The sequence below is a fragment of the Rhinolophus hipposideros genome (assembly GCF_964194185.1).
Source record: "Rhinolophus hipposideros genome assembly, chromosome: 22".
NCBI lineage: Eukaryota > Metazoa > Chordata > Mammalia > Chiroptera > Rhinolophidae > Rhinolophus > Rhinolophus hipposideros.
The window spans coordinates 34,212,490-34,231,990 of NC_138068.1; the positions used below are offsets into that span (position 1 = coordinate 34,212,490).

General features: G+C 38.5%; 1 protein-coding gene across 1 annotated transcript in view; it reads right to left on the reverse strand.

Moving 5' to 3' along the window:
- Window positions 1-19,501, reverse strand: part of SEL1L2 (SEL1L2 adaptor subunit of SYVN1 ubiquitin ligase) — a gene marked incomplete at its 5' end in the record, with an annotated part of 128,974 nt that overhangs the window by 27,347 nt on the left and 82,126 nt on the right. Inside the window, 5 exons of the mRNA XM_081034662.1 lie at window positions 5,674-5,730; window positions 8,313-8,467; window positions 9,635-9,716; window positions 9,811-9,870; window positions 10,388-10,441. Of these exons, the coding sequence (XP_080890788.1) occupies window positions 5,674-5,730; window positions 8,313-8,467; window positions 9,635-9,716; window positions 9,811-9,870; window positions 10,388-10,441 (408 nt within the window). The remainder of the gene's footprint in view (window positions 1-5,673; window positions 5,731-8,312; window positions 8,468-9,634; window positions 9,717-9,810; window positions 9,871-10,387; window positions 10,442-19,501) is intronic.

The following is a 19,501-nucleotide window of genomic DNA, read 5'->3' on the forward strand; positions in this document are numbered from 1 at the left end:
ATATCCAAAAGCTAAGACTTGCAAAAATATGGTGGGGCCACATTATAAACAGTCTTGAATACCAGACTTAGGACTTTTATTTTATTTGGTAGAAACAGAAGCTACTAGAGATTTATGGACATAAGGGAATCTTGAAATAAATGCCATCTAAAATGTTTGGAATAATGTGTCAACTGGATAGGAGAAAATTGTAGCAATGTATGATTTACCAATCATTTATTGGTAAATAAATCAAATGTATGATTTATCAATTACATTTATCAGAACACATTAATATGAAAAAAGTATTTTCTTATGAATGTCTCTATTGAGCCAAGACCCAAATATACCCCTAGGTTACTATAATTTGTGCAAGTCACAGTATCTCCAGGACTTGGTTTCCTCATTCATGTTCTCCTCTGTGCGCTCTCAGGCCCCCTGTCCTTCTCTATCATGGCATGGCATATGTCATTGATTTAATTGTCTGCTTAATTGTTTGTCTGCCCCATGATGAATCATTTGTACTTAGCAGTGTCTACTGTATGTTAGGTACTCAGGAAATATTTCTGCAATGAATGAATACGTGAGTGAATGAAACGATAAATTTATAAATCTCTAAAACAAAGGGGACGGAATTTTAATGTTTATAGTCCCTTCCAGCTCTAGTATTATGATTCAATGAAACCATTTTCTAAGTCTAGTTTCAGAATTTGGCTCTCAAATACGGAAATAGAGAGTTCTAGAAAAAAAGTTTCACTCTGGGAAACTAGATTTGAACTGTTAAAAGAGAACGATCTATTCCCCAGAAGCAAACAAGAATCCTGGAGTCCCCATCCTTCAGTGTAATGATCCCATAATGACTAAAGGAATTGAGACTCTCTGTAAATCCCTCTCCCACACCCCTCCACTCTCGTGGCTTAGTTGGCATTTCTGTTCTCTTTTATTTCTACTTAAATGAACCTGCCCTTAATGCTATTGCATCAACACTTTATTGAACACTATGTGAAAGTACCATACAAGTTTTTTTGATGGATATGCATGAGTAAACCTGAGTTCTTGCTCTCAAAGAATTAAGATCAAGTTTCCATCCATTCATCCATTCATCCATTCCTCTGCTATGGTCTGCATATTTGTGACCCCCATCCCTCAAATTCATATTTTGAAAACCTAATGCCCAACATGATGGCATTAGGAGGTAGGGCCTTTGGGAGGTGATTGGCAGAGCCCTCATGAATGGAATTAGTGCCTATGTAAAAGAGGTCCCAGAGAGCTAGCTCACCCCTTCTGCTATGTAAGGATACAATGAGAAGTCTTCAAACTGGAAGAGGGTCCTCACCCAACCACGCTCGCACCCTGATCTTCCAGCCACCAGAACTGTGAGAAATGCTATTGTTTATAACCCACCCAGACGATGGTATTTCTGTTACAGCACCTCAAACAGACTAAGACACCATCCATCCACCCAGCCTTCAAATATTTACTGAGCACCCACCATCATATTTTACTAATTTTAAGATATACATTCCCCCCCTTTAATCAAGACATTTCTTACCATCAATGGCACTGAATAATTTATATTGGCAGTGTTTTTTCTTTCTCAGTTGAACATAAAATAATGTATCTTATAATTGATGGTGACTTAGAAAGGATGAAATATATAGCATGTCTCAGGCATTATGCTGAATGAAGTTTTATTATTTGAATGCACATCTCTTTTTTATTTTTTGAAAAAAAAAACCACAAGCATGAGTTTTTGTTGGTTCTAAGAAAATCCCTAGTTTAATCAGTTTGTAACATTTCCTCTAGAATGAAATGCCAAGAAAATGCATTATTCTAAAAACATTTATGAACACTTCTATTATCCTAGGCTTTATAAATCATACTGAAAAGGGATGATATTAGCTCCTTGCTTTTTAATGGTGGCAGGGTAGACAAAGCAGTCACCCTTACATATTTTATAGTATTATTCTTCTGCTAGGTTTAATTTAATTATGCCTCATCCACTTTAATAATATGCACCAAAACACCCAGCTTTTCAAATCCAATTCATTCTAACCCTGTATATATTTAGAAATGCAAATGCATTAAAATGCATGTGTAGAAATTAAAGATAATGTAGTCAAGAATTGGGTATACAATATTTTTCAATAATTAAGAATTCTGTGGTGGAGGAGAGGGAGGTGAAAACATTGCCTGTGGTGACAACTCAGGAGAGATTAATTCAATCAATAGTGAGAAGAAAACAAATGCAAGCTAGTTGTTTTCCAGGTATTTTGATATTTAATTTGCTGGGCAGGAAACTGGGTATCACTTACATTTATAGACATTTATAAACTTACATTTATAGTCTTACACTAATAATTTTCTTTGTTGAACTGAAGTATTAGCAAACTGGCTCAAGTGGTGGTTCCCAGGCTTAGGAGCAACATATAATGCTTAGGACGCTATTCATTCATTCATTCATTCATTCATTCATTCATTCAATAAGTACTTAGTAATAACCCAATATGCAACAGGTACTAATCTGAGTATAGGATACATAGTAGTAAGCAAAACAGACAAGAACTTACATTCCATTTTGGGGAGACAGACAGTAAACAAATCAAGGTCAATATAGTTTAGGGAGTGATATGGGCTAGAGGAAAATAAATACAGCGTGATAGGATAAGTGATTTAAGAGCAGCGTTGATCAACAAAATCCTCTTTGAGGAAGTAACACTTGAAGCATGAGAAGTTAGCTATGGGAAGACCTGCAGTAATAGCCTTTCAGAAATTGAGTATCCGTTTGTCTTCTCTCTCCCCCTTGCATCTCCCATGCCATTCCAGGTTGATTCTGTTGCAACTAAGTTTGTTGTAAAAATGACCACAATACTTTGCATTTCTTCCTATTAAAAGGAGAAGTCCTTTCTCCTACCCCTTCAATGCTGGCTGGCCTTGTAACTGTCATGCAGGGTGTCGGCAGGGTCTCTGGTCCCGCTCCCCACATAAGAACACAGGACATGGTGAGGCCAAAACGGAACACCCACGGAGCCATAGGTAGGGGAGTCACACCACTATATTCTCGCTGGCGGATGGGTTGGAGACACAGGAAGCAGGAGCCACAGGATCCGCAATCCACACTCTGCCACCTGCTAGCTCAGCCACCACCTTCTTGCTAGCCCCCATTTTCTGCTAGAGTATCCACAGCAGTTATATTAGTGGCCAATGGCTCACTGGTTACAGCTGACGGCCAACTAGCCACAGCTGATGGCCATCCAATCACAGTTGATGGCCATTTACTACCTGAGCCAGCACCTTTCCACATGAAGCCGAGAGCCTGGAAATTGCAGTCCTGGCTCTGTCCCCACACTTTCTTTGGCCAAAAGAATGTAGCAGAAGTGATTTATGGATGCTGACCATAGGCCTCAAGGGACTTCTGCTCTTGTTTCTTAGAACCTTAGAACAAAAACAGTTTGACTGTCACGGGAAAGCTTGGGCCAATTGGCCAGAGGATGAGAGCGTATGGAGAGACCCAGTTATCCTAGGGGTCACAGGTGAGGCCATCATAAACAAGCCAGCCCTAGCCAATACTGTAGCTAGCTATAAATGCATGAGCAAGCCCAGCTAACATTAGTTGATCCTGGCGCAGATCAGAATTACTCTGCTGAGTCCAACCAATACTGCTGACCTGCCAAAATCATGAATTAAATAAATGATTGTTATTTTAAGCCACCTAAGTCTGGGAGTGCTTTGTGATGCAGCCTAAGCTAATTGATACACAAACCAATCATTCTTGAGCTCTGAGACCTTGACTGGAGCCCCTCCCCCTCATGCAAGTTTCAGTTTATTAGGCCAAGGAAAGCAGCAAGGACCAGCCTGTGCTTGCCCCAGAATGTGCCTGAACCATGGCGATGGTTCTGCAATTAAGCCAGCCTTTTTGAGATGTCTGCAAGGGAAGTGTGGGGCCCAACCCACTATCAAAAAGTTAGAGCTGAAGCAACCTGAGAGATTGTGACATTCCTTCTTATTGCTTTATAAATTAGGAAACTAGATTTTCGAGGCCAAATTTTTTTGGACAGGTTAAAAGGAAGTAAGGTTTAATAGAAAAGCACAGGTTTTGAAAGCTCAAGCCCTGAGTTCAAATTCTGCTTCGTAACAACCTTCCTACCCAGCTGTGAGACTTCAAGTAATTTACTTCGTCTCTCCAGCCTCAATTCCTCATCTGTAAAATAGAGATAATAAACCCCTGTGAATGAGCCCACAGGAGAGCCTGATTGTGCCCCTGGGTGATGCCCAACTGCCTGCTCTTGCCATTCCAGCACCAGAATTTCTCATTGCCAGCTTTGGGACAGCACTTCATCCTCACCGGGAGGCAGCTCCAGCTCCCATCTGGTGTTTGTGATGACTGGAGCAGACCAGAAGTACCTACATTTGTGGGGTTTTATGTACTCTACAAAGATTGGTGGGTAACCCTTGTAGCTGAGGTTGGAGTACCTTCACAATCAAATTTCATGTTTATGGAAAATGGAGAATTCTTCCCAGTGATGCATCCGACGGTTAACACAAGAAACTCATTGCAGGCGGAAATCTGACATTGGAACAATATTGTGAATCCAGAACTTCCCATCTAAGGAGCTAAAACCTTGACTAATGATGAAAATAATAAAATCTGAAAACCTTCAATTGAGCTGTCTCGGGATACCTATAGTTATTTTAATTGCTACCTACTTTTACCACATTTTATGAAATTAACTTTGACATTTACCTAATACATACTATATCTCATATAAAACAAACTATAGTAGTAAAGACACATTCATAAAATAACATTGTAAGTGAAATGGAAAGTAATAATAGCTTGCTCCATTATGTAACCACCTTATGAAATAATTATATCTATTGCTTAGCCTTTGGGACCATGTTGAAATAGGGCATGTGTTCCTTTCAGACAATGTGCACATGGCTTCTATAAAATGACAAGGGCTACAAAATCATCTTTAAAAAAGAATCCTAGTTACTTCCCCAGATATGTGGGGATTTAGGGCCTTGAAACCACAGTCAGGAACTAGACAAGACCTCATCCTGGGACTCTAGTATCTTACTAAGGAGGATCCTGTGTAGGTCAAGTTTATTTGCTCTTTCTCCACTAAATTTAAATTGTTAATCTTCTGACCTCAGCAGGATAAGGAAATGTTGGGCAAAATGATTGAAAGGAACTTTGCAAATTTATAAGGATGCTTAATAATATTTCTAATTACATTGAACACAGTATATCCTTTGATTTACTCAAATGGGGCTGAGGCTTGTCCTCATGTTCCTTATGCAGGAAATTCTCAGGTGGACTTTTTCTACAGCTGGTCTGTGGGGAATGGGCAAAAACAAGGCTGTCAGGTGGGTGTATCCTCCTCATCTTATCCCATTCCAAAAGTGTGTTTGGGAGGGAAGAGGCCAGCTTCAGGGGGAACATGGAAACAGCCCTACCCCAACTGTTCCTTCAGAAGCCTCTACCCATTTGTACCTGGAGACAGGTAGGAAAAGTTCTCCCTCTAGTGAACTTTGTTCTTCCTCAAAAGCTGGGAAGCTGATCTGACTAAGGAAGCAGTGGTGGGCTTTCCCCAGCAACTCTTCCACACCCTGTTCCCTTTTCACTGGTTACCACCCTCCCTCACCACAATCACCCCCACCCCACATGACAGAAACTTGAGGTTGACTTACAGCGTAATCCTGATCTAGACCTTTCCTTCCAATTAGATGTAATTGTCCAAGAGATACCTAGGACCAATGATTGAAAATTGTTTTATCAGTAGTATTAATTTAAATAAAGAAAAGAAAATATTTTACCTGGTGATTTTGCTATAGTATGTTGATCCAGTTTGATGCAGTTGGCATATCTTAAAAAAGAAGCAGGGAAACATTGCAGACTATGTCTTTTATTGGCTAATTGGTTGGTGCTGAGTGTAAGGCTTCTTCAGTGAAGGGCCTGCTGGTGCACATGTCACGCAGGGGACCCTGCTCGCTGCACCATTTGTCGTGCCGGGTCTCAGCTCCCACTCCCCGCCCAAGAACGCAGGACACGGTAAGGCCAAAAAGGAACACCCATGGAGCCATAAGTAGGGGAGTCAAACCAATATATTCTCGCTGGCGGCTGGGCTGGAGACACAGGAAGCAGGATCTACATAATCTGCCTAACAGCAGTCCGCGCTTACCAGCCACCATCTTCTTGCTAGCCCCCATTCCTTTTCTGCTAGCGTAGCCACAGCAGTTATATTAGTGGCCAATGGCTTACGGGTTACAGCTGACGGCCAACTAGCCACAGCTGCTGGCATCTGATCACAGTTGATGGCCATTTACTACCCGAGCCAGCACCTTTCTATGTGAGGCCGAGAGCCTGGAAACTGTTTTTTTTGGGGTTTTGTCCCCACACTCCACCCCTACAGGGTCTCGCCTCACAATCTACGCGACAAGCGTCTTCTGCGAGGGGCCCTGTGCAAGGAGCCTGGAGGTGAATGCACTATCCTGAACACAGCCAGGCTCTCTGGGCACAGCCAGGGTTTCTCAGGGCACCACCAGTACTTCTGGGCACAGCCAGACATCCTGGGCTTCTTAGGGTACCACCTGTTTCCCTGGGCACAGCCAGCTTTTCTCAGGGCACCACCACAGTACTTCTGGTCACAGCCAGACTTCCTGGGCTTCTTAGGGTACCACCTGTCTCCCCGGGCACAGCCAGAGTTTCTCAGGGCACTGCCACTCTCTCTGGACACAGCCAGACTTCCTGGACACAGCCAGGGCCTCTCAGGGCACTGCCACTCTCTCTGGACACAGCCAGACTTCCTGGACACAGCCAGGGCCTCAGGGCACTGCCACTCTCTCTGGGCACAGCCAGACTTCCTGGACACAGCCAGGGCCTCAGGGCACTGCCACTCTCTCTGGACACAACCAGACTTCCTGGACACAGCCAGGGCTCTCAGGGCACTGCCACTCTCTCTCTGTGCCTCTCGGGGTACCGTGCTGGAACAACAGCGGCTCACATCAAGGTGCTTACATATTATCAATGGCGGCCAGTCAAGACACAAAAGCAAACATCAACCAGTCCCACTACATGATGGCATGTTCCCAAACAGTCAAGCGTCCATTAAATTAGGGATGGAAGGCAATTCCCCATAGTCCATAGTCATTCGCCAGGGCTGTCCTGGGGGTGAGGGATAACCTTGACCTCACCATCATCTCCCACGGAGGACTCAGCAAGCGTTTCCTCCTGGGACTAAAAGTCCTGCATCCGGGCTGCCTCAGCAAGCAGTTCCCAGCTCACAGAGCAGCAACAACCTTCGCTTTCTCCGCTTTCTCCGGCCTCTGCTGGTTGGGGAACCATCCACATCTTTCCACCCCTCCACGGGGATCGAGCTCTCCGGCAGCTGCTCCTCCTGGTCTTCCTCAGACTGAGCTTTCATACGCACAAACTGCTCCACTGCCCTTCGGAAAGCTTTGGCCAGCACCGTATCCTGCCAACTACGCCATGTGTCGCGCAGGGGACCCTGCTCGCTGCACCATTTGTCGTGCCGGGTCTCAGCTCCCACTCCCCGCCCAAGAACGCAGGACACGGTAAGGCCAAAAAGGAACACCCATGGAGCCATAAGTAGGGGAGTCAAACCAATATATTCTCGCTGGCGGCTGGGCTGGAGACACAGGAAGCAGGATCTACATAATCTGCCTAACAGCAGTCCGCGCTTACCAGCCACCATCTTCTTGCTAGCCCCCATTCCCTTTTCTGCTAGCGTAGCCACAGCAGTTATATTAGTGGCCAATGGCTTACGGGTTACAGCTGACGGCCAACTAGCCACAGCTGCTGGCATCTGATCACAGTTGATGGCCATTTACTACCCGAGCCAGCACCTTTCTATGTGAGGCCGAGAGCCTGGAAACTGTTTTTTTTGGGGTTTTGTCCCCACAGCACAGCAGGCACATAAACCCAGTCCCTTTAACTCCTGGCTCTGAAAGGTCACACAAATGCCATCCCCTTCCCATTCCCAAAGACAGAACGCTTCTGGATCCTGGTAAGAGTTCATTCATATTAAAACCAACATCGGATGGGGCTTTTTTACTATAATTAAAATCTAGGTTTAAAAAAAATGAATGTTTTAGGAGTAAATGTAAAAATAAAATTTCCATTACTATGGCAACTGGATCTTTCATGGGCTGCAGGAACTAAGTGGCAGGGGATAAAAAAGTAGAACAAAGAGGAGGGGGTGTCTCTTCCCTTTCCCATTTAGGATGGGGTATTGTTAACCCCTTTAGGGGGTTACAAGCCCCTTGTAATTTGCATGTTCTTAAAATTCAAGCTTGTCATTATACATTACTTGTATTTGAACATCTCCTCTTTCTGCCAAAAATTTGTAGTATTGGTATACGTCCCACTCCAGGATCTCACTGTTAGAACTTAGATTTTCAGGTCTCTCGGTTAGTCTCACTTTTTCCACTGGAATACCTTCACTTTTTTCCAATTTGTCAGCAACTGTGAATAGAAACAAGCTACAGAATAGCCAGAATACACAAGGTTGCAACAAATCAAAGTCAACTTAGAGAAAACACAGCCTGTTCTCCTTAAATTGTGCAGAGAACTGGTCTACTAACAGAAAGAAATATCCTGAGGTGATAGAAATGTGCTGATTTTTATTTGGTTCTGAGAAAAGTGCAAGAAACCTTTGCAACCCATGCAAATATTATATAAACATATCTCAGTCAGACCCTACTGAAGATCTTGGCTAAGCAGGTTCAAGAAAAGAAGACAGATTTTACAGATTTTAGGAGCAGGCGACTGACCCTTTCTGCCACTGACTTTTTCTGAGACTAAAACGACAAGATAAGAGCAATAATAGCTCCTTAGTTACTTTGTATAGATAGTCTGAAAATAAATATACTGATAAACATGCTTGAATAAACCTAACCAAGTATGCAGTCTGAACTACACATATAGTTATTCTAGTTTCATTAAGCATATGAAATGATCTTGTTGTATGTACCATCTTAAATTCAATAGCAGTTTTTCTCTTTCTTTTCTCAGATCCTAATAATGCCAAAAATGTGTATTTAGATGTTATTCTGATTATAGAAATTAACCAAATGGACTTTACCTTATTCACTTCTTTGAAGATGGAATGTTACATACAACTTTGAAAATTATTGTAGGAACATATATTAATCTCGTGTTCTATTTTTTTGTAGACAAAGGATAGAGTAATAGAATAATGATTACTTAAATTGTTCTAAAGTGCAGAGACAGAGATCACTAATGTATGTACCTTACATCCATTTCTTCAGGAATTTTTAACAAATCATCCCATATTCTAAATGTTAGAATTAGGGAAACTACTTAATATTTACTGATGCTATATTCAAAGTTTTAATAGAAGGAAAGAACATCACAAGAATAAGTAAAACAGAATTGTTTGGGAATATGTACTAACAAAAATAAAAGATGAGCACAATCATTTAAAACTTTTTGAAAAGTAACTATTAAGAAATCAGAAAACTCTACATTGCATTGCAAGAATTGTATTATAACAGATGTTAAAAGCATAGTCTCTTAATACTTTCAAAGTATGTCAGTTGGCATTGATTTATTTTTTTAAATTTCTTGGAAAGTCTGTTTATATTAAAATAAATTATGTGGATTACTCACTATAATCAGCCACTTTCTTGTAATGATTTAGGGCAACTTCACAATTCTGTAGAACATTGATTCCTGACAAGTATCTGTACCCCTAAAACACAGGCATATATATTCTTAATATTCTGATAATGCACTGTGTTTATCAAACATACCTACTTGGGCCCAAGAATATTTAATTTACAAACCAAAATCATGTGGGACATCATGCTTCCCCCAGCACTTCCAAAGGTATAATATATCAGTGCCTAAAGTAGAAAAGAAAAAAGAAAAAAAAAAAAAAAAATATATATATATATATATATATATATATATATATATAAGTGTCTATATCTATATCTATGTCTATGTATATCTATGTCATCTAATTTGAAACTCAAACCGATCATTTTTTTTTTTTATTCCTAGCACAGCAGTGAACATTGAACTACTGCAAAATAAACTCCAAACTTCATTCTCTTCCTCTATAGAGACAGCTAACATTTTTGGAGTCTTAGCTCTGGAGTCTATGTTAGGGCATTGTACATATTTTATTTAATCACCACAAAATCCCTATGAATTAGGTTTTATGCAGCTTTAATGAAGAACCTGCAACAAGGAACATTACGAAACTTACTGTATTTTAAGCTTAAACTTCTCTGACTGTTTAGCTGGTACTTTTAATTACTGCACTACAGTGAGTCCCTTTACCTAAAAAGAGTACCCTATTCAATGTCCCTTTGAAATAAATCAGTTTTGTTTCAGAAAAAAGTAGAATGACCTTACCTTGGCTTGATTATATTCCATTCCTATTCCATAAGAAGACAAAACTCCTAATGCCTAAAGTCCAAAAGAAAAAGTCAATATATACATTTATTTCACAATTATTCTTATCTACATTGGTAAGAGATATTTTATTTATTTATTTATTTACTTTTAACTTTTTAAAAATTTATTTTAAGTGTGTTTTTCCAGGACCCATCAGCTCCAAGTCAAGTAGTTGTTTCAATCTAGTTGTGGAGGGTGCAGCTCACAGTGGCCCATGTGGGGATCGAACCAGCAACCTTGTTGTTAAGAGCACCGTGCTCTAACCAACTGAGCTAATCAGCCTCCCCAGGTAAGGGATATTTTAAATATCTGCTGCATAATCATTTGTATTTTTAACTTTTTTCTTAGACTCTAACCAAGTGTCTTTTTACACTTTAGCTAAGACTGCAAGAGTTTGGAAAAGGTCACAATGGTGGGAGCTTTCTATGTATGTGGAAATCAGCTAATACTTACAGAACTTTAGTATAAATTATAATAACAAAATACAATAAAATGAAGCTAGAAATCAATAGCAAAAAAAACACTGAGAAAGTCACACATATGTATGGAAATTAAGCAACACACTTTTGAATAACCAATAGGTCAAAAAGAAATCACAAGGAAAATTAGAAAATATCTTGAGACATAAGAAAACTAAATTGCAGCATACCAAAAGTTATGAGATGCAGCAAAAGCAGAAGAGAAAGCTTATAGAGGTAAATGTCTACATTAAAAAGAAAGAAAGATTTAAATCAACAACCTAAATGTACACCTCAAGGGAATTGAAAAAGAAGAAAAAGTAAACCCCAAATTAACAGATGGAAATAATAAAGGACAGAAAATAATAGATGGAAATAATAAAGATTAAAGGGAAAATAAACAAAATAGAGAATTGAAACATAATAGAAAAATTCAATGAAACTGAGTTGGTGTTTTGAAAAGATCAGCAAAATTGACAAACCGTTTAACTATGAAAAAAGAGAAGACTCCACAAAAATCAGAACTGACAGAGGAGACATTACAACTGTCACCACAGAAATAAAAAGTATCATAAGAGACTACAGGAACAATTATATGCCAACAAATTAATAACGTAGAGGAAATGGACAAATTTCTAGAAACATATAACTATGAAGACTGAATCATGAGGAAATAAAAATTCTAAATAGACCTATAACTAGTAAGGAGATTAAATCACTAATAAAAAACCTCCAACAAGAACAGCCCAGGACCCAATGTCTTCACTGGATAATTCCACCAAGCTTTTAAAGAATATCACCAATCCTTCTAAACTCTTCCAAAAAATTGAGAAAAAAACACTTCCAAACTCATTCTATGAGCCTAGCATTACCACGAGAACAAATCTAAACAAGAATACTACAAAAAATGAAAGTACAGCCCAACATCCCTGATAAATATTGATGAAAAAATCCTCAACAAAATACTAGCAAACAGAATTCAACCGCATAAAAAGGACTGTATACCAATAACCAAGTGAGATTAATTCGTAGAATGCAGGGGTGGTTCAACCTATGAAATCAATGTATATACCACATTGAGATATGGAGGGGGGAAAACCCCACACTATCATCTCATCTGATGCAGAAAAAGCATTTGACACAATTTAGCACATTTGTAGGATAAAAACATGAAACAAACTAGGAATAGAAGAAAATTACCTCAACATAATAAAAGACACACACAAATACACACACACACACACACACACACACACACACTCAAGGTGCCAAAAAATGTATAAACATTTTATAAAAGGAAAAAAGCATTAAAATTGTAATACTCAATATATACCAATAATAAAAGATGAATACAAGTCACGTTTGACTCCTGCAATTACAAGAGGTGCTCAAAGTGGTTACCATCAGCATCCAGACACTTATTATGCAAACTACTGTTTGAGGAACGTTGATCAAAGTGTCCACTTGTATACATTTTTTGGGCACCTTCAGTATAAAGCCCACAGCTAACATTATGCCCAATGGTGAAAAACTGAAAGTATTCCCTCTAAGATCAAGAACAAGGCAAGGATGCCCACTCTCCCCACTTTTATTCAAAATAGTACCAGAAATCCTAGCCAGAGCAATTAGGCAAGAAAACGAAAAAAAGGGCTTCTTACTTGGAAAGAAGTAAAAATTGTCTCTGTTCACAGATGACATAATCTTGTATGTAGAAAACCATAATGATTTTATCAAAAACTGCTACAACTAATAAATTCAGCAAAGTTGTAGATACAAAATCAACACACAAAACTAATAGCATTACTATACATCAACAATGAACAAGTAGAAAAGGAAATTAACAGTCCCATTTACAATAACATCAAAAAGAATAAAATAGTTAGGAACAAAGTAACCAAGGAGGTGAAAGACTTGTACACTGAAAACGATAAAATATTTCTGAAAGAAACTAAAGAAGAAATAAATAAATGGAAAGATATCCCATGTGTATGGATTGGAAGAGTTAATATTGTTAAAATGTACCCAAAGAGCTTACAGATTCAATGCAATCTTTATCAAAGACCCAAATCCATTTTTTGGGGGGGAGGGGCAGGAACAGAGAAAAAAAAATCCTAAAATTCATATGGAATCTCATGAGATCTGAATAGCCAAAACAATTTTGAGAAAGAAAAACAAAACTAGAGGTCTCACACTTCCTGATTTCAAAACGTATTACAAAGCTACAGTAATCAAAACACAGCAGATTGGCATTAAGATAGACATATAGACCAATGGAACAGAGAGCCCAGAAATAAACCCATATATGGTCAAGTGATTTTCAACAAGGATGCAGGCCTACAGACATTAGGGAAAGGGTAGTTTCGTCAATAAATAGTGTTAGAAAAACTGGATATCTACATGAAAAAAATGAAGGTGATCTCTTGCCTTATACAATATACAAAAGCTAACTTAAAATGGATTAAAGACCTAAATGTAAGACCTGAAAGTGTGAAAGTCCTAGAAGTAAATGGGAAAATCTTCATGATATTGGATTTGGTGATGATGTCTTGGACATAACTCCAAAAGCACAGACAACAAAAATAAAAACAGATAAATTAGATCACATAAAAATTAAACTTCTGTGCAACAAGGAACACTATCTGTGGAGTGAAAACACAACCCATGGAATGGAAGTAAATATTTACAAATCATATATATTGTAAGTCATTAATATTAACAATATAAAGAACTCCTATAACTCAACAACAAAAAAACAACCCAATTTTTAAAATGGCACAGGATTTGAATAGATATTTCTCCAAAGAAGATACATGAGTGGCCAAAAAGCACATGAAAAGATGCTCAACATCACTAATCATAAAGGAAATACAAATAAAATAATATAATCAGATAGCACTTCATGCCATTTATGATGGCTGCTATCAAAACAAACAAACAAGCAAAACTAGAAAATAAAAAGTGCCAGAAGGATACGGAGAAATTGGAACTGTTGTGCACTGTTGGTGGATATGTAAAACAGTACAGCCACTGAGGAAAACAGCATGATGCTTTCTCAAAAAAATAAATAGGATTACAACATGATTCTGCAATTCCTCTTTTGGGTGTATACCCAAAAGAACTGAAAACAGGATCTCAAATAGATATTTGTATATCCATGTTCATAGCAGCATTACAAGATATAACTGAAAACTACAGTGAATGTTTAAATTAAAAAAATTATTAAAGCAACTTCTTTTTTTATTTTTTAGGAGGGTACAGCTCACAGTGGTGCATGCGGGTATCAATTGGAGGGGGGTGGGGATCAGGGAGAAGGGGACGGGATTAGACAGCATAAATTTGTTAACTACAATATTGCCACGATGATGTGAAAGACAGTTTGGGGCATATAATCAATAATATTGTAAAGATTTTGCAGGATATCAGATGAGCACATGTCTTATTGGGGACACCACTTCATGGATGGTGTAGATGCCTGACCACTGTGCTGTACACTAAGATAAGAAGAGAGAAGACACTAATAAACAAAATCAGAAATGAAAAAGGGGAAGTTATCACGGACACCACAGAAATACAAAGGATCATCCAAGAATACTATGAAGGACTATATGCCACCAAATTCAATAACCTAGAAGAAATGGACAAGTTCTTAGAAACATATAGCCTTCCTAGGCTGAACCATGAAGAACTGGAAAATCTAAACAGACCAATCACCAGTAATGAAATTGAATCAGTCATTCAAAACCTTCCCCAAAGCAAAAGTCCGGGACCAGATGGCTTCAGTAGTGAATTCTACCAAACCTTCAAACAGGATCTAATACCAATCCTGCTCAAACTCTTCCAAAAAACTGAAGAAGAGACAGTTCTCCCTAACTCATTTTATGAGGCCAACATTACCCTGATACCAAAACCTGGTAAGGACAACACAAAAAAATGAAAACTACAGACCAATATCTCTGATGAATACACATTCAAAATTCCTAAACAAAATTCTAGCAAATCAAATGCAACAACGCATTAAAAAGATTATTTATCACCACCAAGTGGGGTTCATCCCTGGGGCACAAGGATGGTTCAACATCTGGAAATCCATCAATGTGATACATCACATAAATAAAATAAAGGACAAAAATCATATGATTATATCAATTGATGCAGAAAAAGCATTTGACAAGATACAACATCCATTTATGATTAAAACACTTAATAAAATAGGTATAGAAGGAGAATACCTTAACATAATAAAAGCCATGTATGACAAACCCTCAACTAATCTCATGATTATGGTGAAAAACTGAAGCCCTTTGCTCTACGTTCAGGAACAGGACAGGGCTGTCCCCTATCACCTCTGCTTTTCAACATAGTGTTGGAAGTCCTTGTCAGAGCAATTAAGCAAGAGAAAGAAATGATAGGCATCCAAATTGGGAATGAAGAAGGTAAATTGTCACTCTTTGCAGATGACATGATGCTGTATATAGAAAACCCTAAAGACTCCACCAAAAAGCTGTTAGAAACAATCAACGAATACAGTAAAGTTGGCGGCTACAAAATCAATGTAAAAAAAGTCCATTGCATTCCTATATACTAATAATGAAATCTCAGAAACAGAAATACAAAAACAATTCCCTTTGCAAATGCAGCAAAAAGAATAAAATACCTAGGAATAAACTTCACCAAAGATGTGAAAGACCCATATGAGGAAAACTACAAAATATTTATAAAAGAAATTGAAGATGACAGAAGGAAATGGAAAGACATTCTGTGCTCATGCATTAGAAGAATCAACATAGTTAAAATGGCAATATACAAAGCAATACCCACAGCAAGATACAGATTTAATGCAATCTCCATCAAAATCCCAATGGCATATTTTAAAGAAATAGAACAAAAAATCGTCATATTTGTTTGGAACTATGAAAGACCCGAATAGCCAAAGCAATCTTCAGAAAAAAGAACAATACTGGAGGTATCACACTCCCTGACTTTAGCTTGTACTACAGGGCAACAATAATCAAAACAGCATGGTATTAGCAGAAAAACAGACACATAGTCCAGTGGAATAGAATTGAGAACCCAGAAATAAAACCACATAAATATGGATAGATAATTTTTGACAAAGAAGCAAAAAACATACAATGGAGAAAATTCAGCCTCTTCAATAAATGGTGCTGGGAGAATTGGAAAGCCATGTGCAAAGGAATGAAATTGGATTGATATTTGTCACCATGTACCAAAATTAATTCAAAATGGATCAAAGACTTAAGTATAAGTCCTGAAACAATAAACTTCATAAAAGTAAACATAGGTACTAAACTTATGGACCTTGGGTTCAAAGAGCATTTTATGAATTTGACTCCAAAGCAAGGGAAGTAAAAGCTATAATAAATAAATGGGACTATATCAACTGAAAAGCTTCTGCACAGCAAAAGACACCATCGACAAAATAAATAGGCAACCAACTGAATGGGAAAAGATTTTTGCAAACAGTGCCTCCTTTAAGGGGCTAATATCCAAAATATACAAGGAACTCATGAAACTCAACAACAAAACAACAAGCAACCCAATTGAACAATGGGCAGAGGACCTGAAGAGACATTTCTCCAAAGAGGACATACAAATGGCAAATAGACATATGAAAAAATGCTCAACATCACTAATCACCAGAGAAATGCAAATAAAAGCCACAATGAGATATCACCTAACCCCAGTCAGAATGGCCATCATCAACAAGACAAATAGTAACAAGTGTTGGAGAGGCTGTGGAGAAAAAGGAACCGTCATACACTGTTGGTGGGAATGCAGACTGGTGCAGCCGCTATGGAAGGCAGTGTGGATGTTCCTCAAAAAATTATGAATATAATTACCCTATGACCCAGCAATCCCTCTTCTGGGTGTCTACCCAAAAAATCTGAAAACATTTATCCATAAAGACATGTGTGCTCCAATGTTCATTGCAGCTTTGTTTAAGGTGGCCAAGACATGAAAACAACCAAAATGTCCTCTGATAGATGAATAGATAAAGAAATTGTGGTATATATACACAATGAAACTATTCGGCCTTAAGATGAAATAGGACCATTTGTGACAACATGGATGGATCTTGAGATTATAATGTTAAGCAAAATAAGTCAGACAGAGAAAGCAGAGAACCATATGATTTCACTGATATGTGATATATAAACCAAAAACAACAAAAGAACAAGACAACAAATGAGAAAGAAAAACTCATAGACAGACAATAGTTTAGTGGTTATTTATAGTGGTTATATTATATTTAGTTTAGAGGGTAAGGGGAGAGGGGGGTGGTAGATGAGGGTAAGGGGGATCAAATACATGGTGATGGAAGGAGAACTGACTCTGGGTGGTGAACACACTATGGGATTTATAGATGATGTAATACAGAATTGTACACCTGAAATCTATGTAACTTTACTAACAATTGTCACCCCAATAAACTTGAACTAAAAGAAAAAAAAATTGACACTTTTGTTACTTCCATATCTTGGCTATCGTAAATAATGCTGCAATGAACATAGGTGTGCGTGTATCTTTACAAATTAGCATTTTGGATTTCTTCTGATAAATACCCAGATTGGAATTGCTGGGTTATATGGTAGTTCTATTTTTAATGTTTTGAGGAACCTCCATACTGTTTTCATAGTAGCTGAACCAAATTACAATACCATCAACAATGCACAAGTGTTCCCTTCTCTCCACATCCTCGCCAACACTTGTTGGTTGTTGATTTATGATAGCCCTTCTGACTGATTTGAGGTGATATCTCATTGTGGTTTTAATTTGCATTTCTCTGATGATTAGTGTCATTGAGAATCTTTTCATATGTCTGTTGGCCATCTGTATGTCCTCTTTGGAGAAATGGCTATATATGTCCGCTGCTCACATTTTAATTGGAATTTTTTAATGTTAATTTGTGTGAATTCATTTATATTTTGGATATTAATCCTTTATCTGATGTATCATTGGCAAATATCTTTCCCTTTCAGTCAGTTGTCTTTTCTTTTGTTGACGGTTTCCCTTACTGGGCAAAAACTTTTTAGTTTTATGTAGTCCCATTTATTTATTTGTTTCTTTTGTTTCCCTTAAATCAGGAGATAGATCAGAAAAAAATATTAGTACAAACAATGTCAGAGAGTTTACTTCCTATGTTTTCTTCTAGCAGTTTTATGATTTCAAGTCTTACATTCATGTCTTTAATCATTTTGAGTTTATTTTTGTGTATGTTTTAAGAAAGTGGTGTACTTTCATTTTTTTGCATGTGACTGTCCAGATTTCCAAACATCATTTATTGAAGAGACTGTATTTACTCCATTATATAATCTTGCTATAAGTCATAGTTTAATTGACTATATTGCTGTGGGTTTATTTCTGTTCTCTTCATTCTCCTTCATTGATCTATGAGGCCTGACAATTAAGTTTGCAAACTCATCCTACAAAAAGTGCTACATATCTCATTCTGGGAAGCTATGCACCAATGCCAGTGCCTAGTCCACCCTTTAAAGCAATTTTGGAACTCTTTTTCTGGAATGGCCATCACAGCTGTTGTTGTATTATCCTTGGTGTCCTGAATGTCATCAAAATGTCTCCCTTTCAATATTTCCTTTATTTTCAGATAAAGAACTAAGTCATTGGGGGCCAGATCAGGGGAGTAGGGAAAGTGTTCCAATACAGTTATTTGTTTACTGGCTAAAAACTCCCTCACAGACAGTGCTGTGTGAGCTGGTGCATTGTCATGATGCAAGAGGCATGAATTGTTGGTGAAAAGTTCAGGTCGTTTTTGTCTAACTTTTTCACTCAGCCTTTTCAGCAGTTCCAAACAGTAAACTTGTTTAACTGTTTGTCCAGTTGGTACAAATTCCTAACGAATAATCCCTCTGATATCAAAATAAGTTAGCAACATTGTTTTGACTCTTGATTTGGACTGACAGAACTTTTTTGCTTGTGGAGAATTGGCTGACTTCCATTGTGCACTTTGATGCTTTTTTTCAGGGTCATATTGGTACACCCATGTTTCATCACTGACAGTGATAACATGGCCTAAAACATGTTTTGCCTCTCCAAAACATCTTGGCAAACTTCAACTCTCCTTTGCTTTTGTTCATTGGTGAGCTCTTTCGGGACCGTTTTTCCACACTCCTTTCCCATGCCAAGATTTTCAGTGGGTCTTGAATTACCAGGGCATGGCAAATGAACAGTTGAGAGACTCAGATATGGTGGCCACCTGTGTCCTCAAATGGGGAAGGGGGAGGGCTCAGCAAAGAAACAATGGCCTCCACAATCTCCCCCGTCTAGGAGAAAGACTCCTCTCTAGCCCCCATCCCGACAGACAACTCAGTTCCCCAGCATTGTCTCTCCTGCCTTTCCAGCTGCTGCCCTACTGCTGGAACTCAGAGCGAGTGATTCTGTTGGTGGGTATGTCCACATGCAGTCACTTTAAGAGGAACACCTGGGAGTTCATCTGCAGTCAGTCTCAGTCACAATCTCTGCTGGTTTTCACAACCAGAAATTATGGGGACTTCTCTCCCCAGTACTGGAACCCTGGGCTGGGGTGGGGCTGGCACCTCTTACTCCTCTCGGGCTAAGGGGGACTCCCACAGCC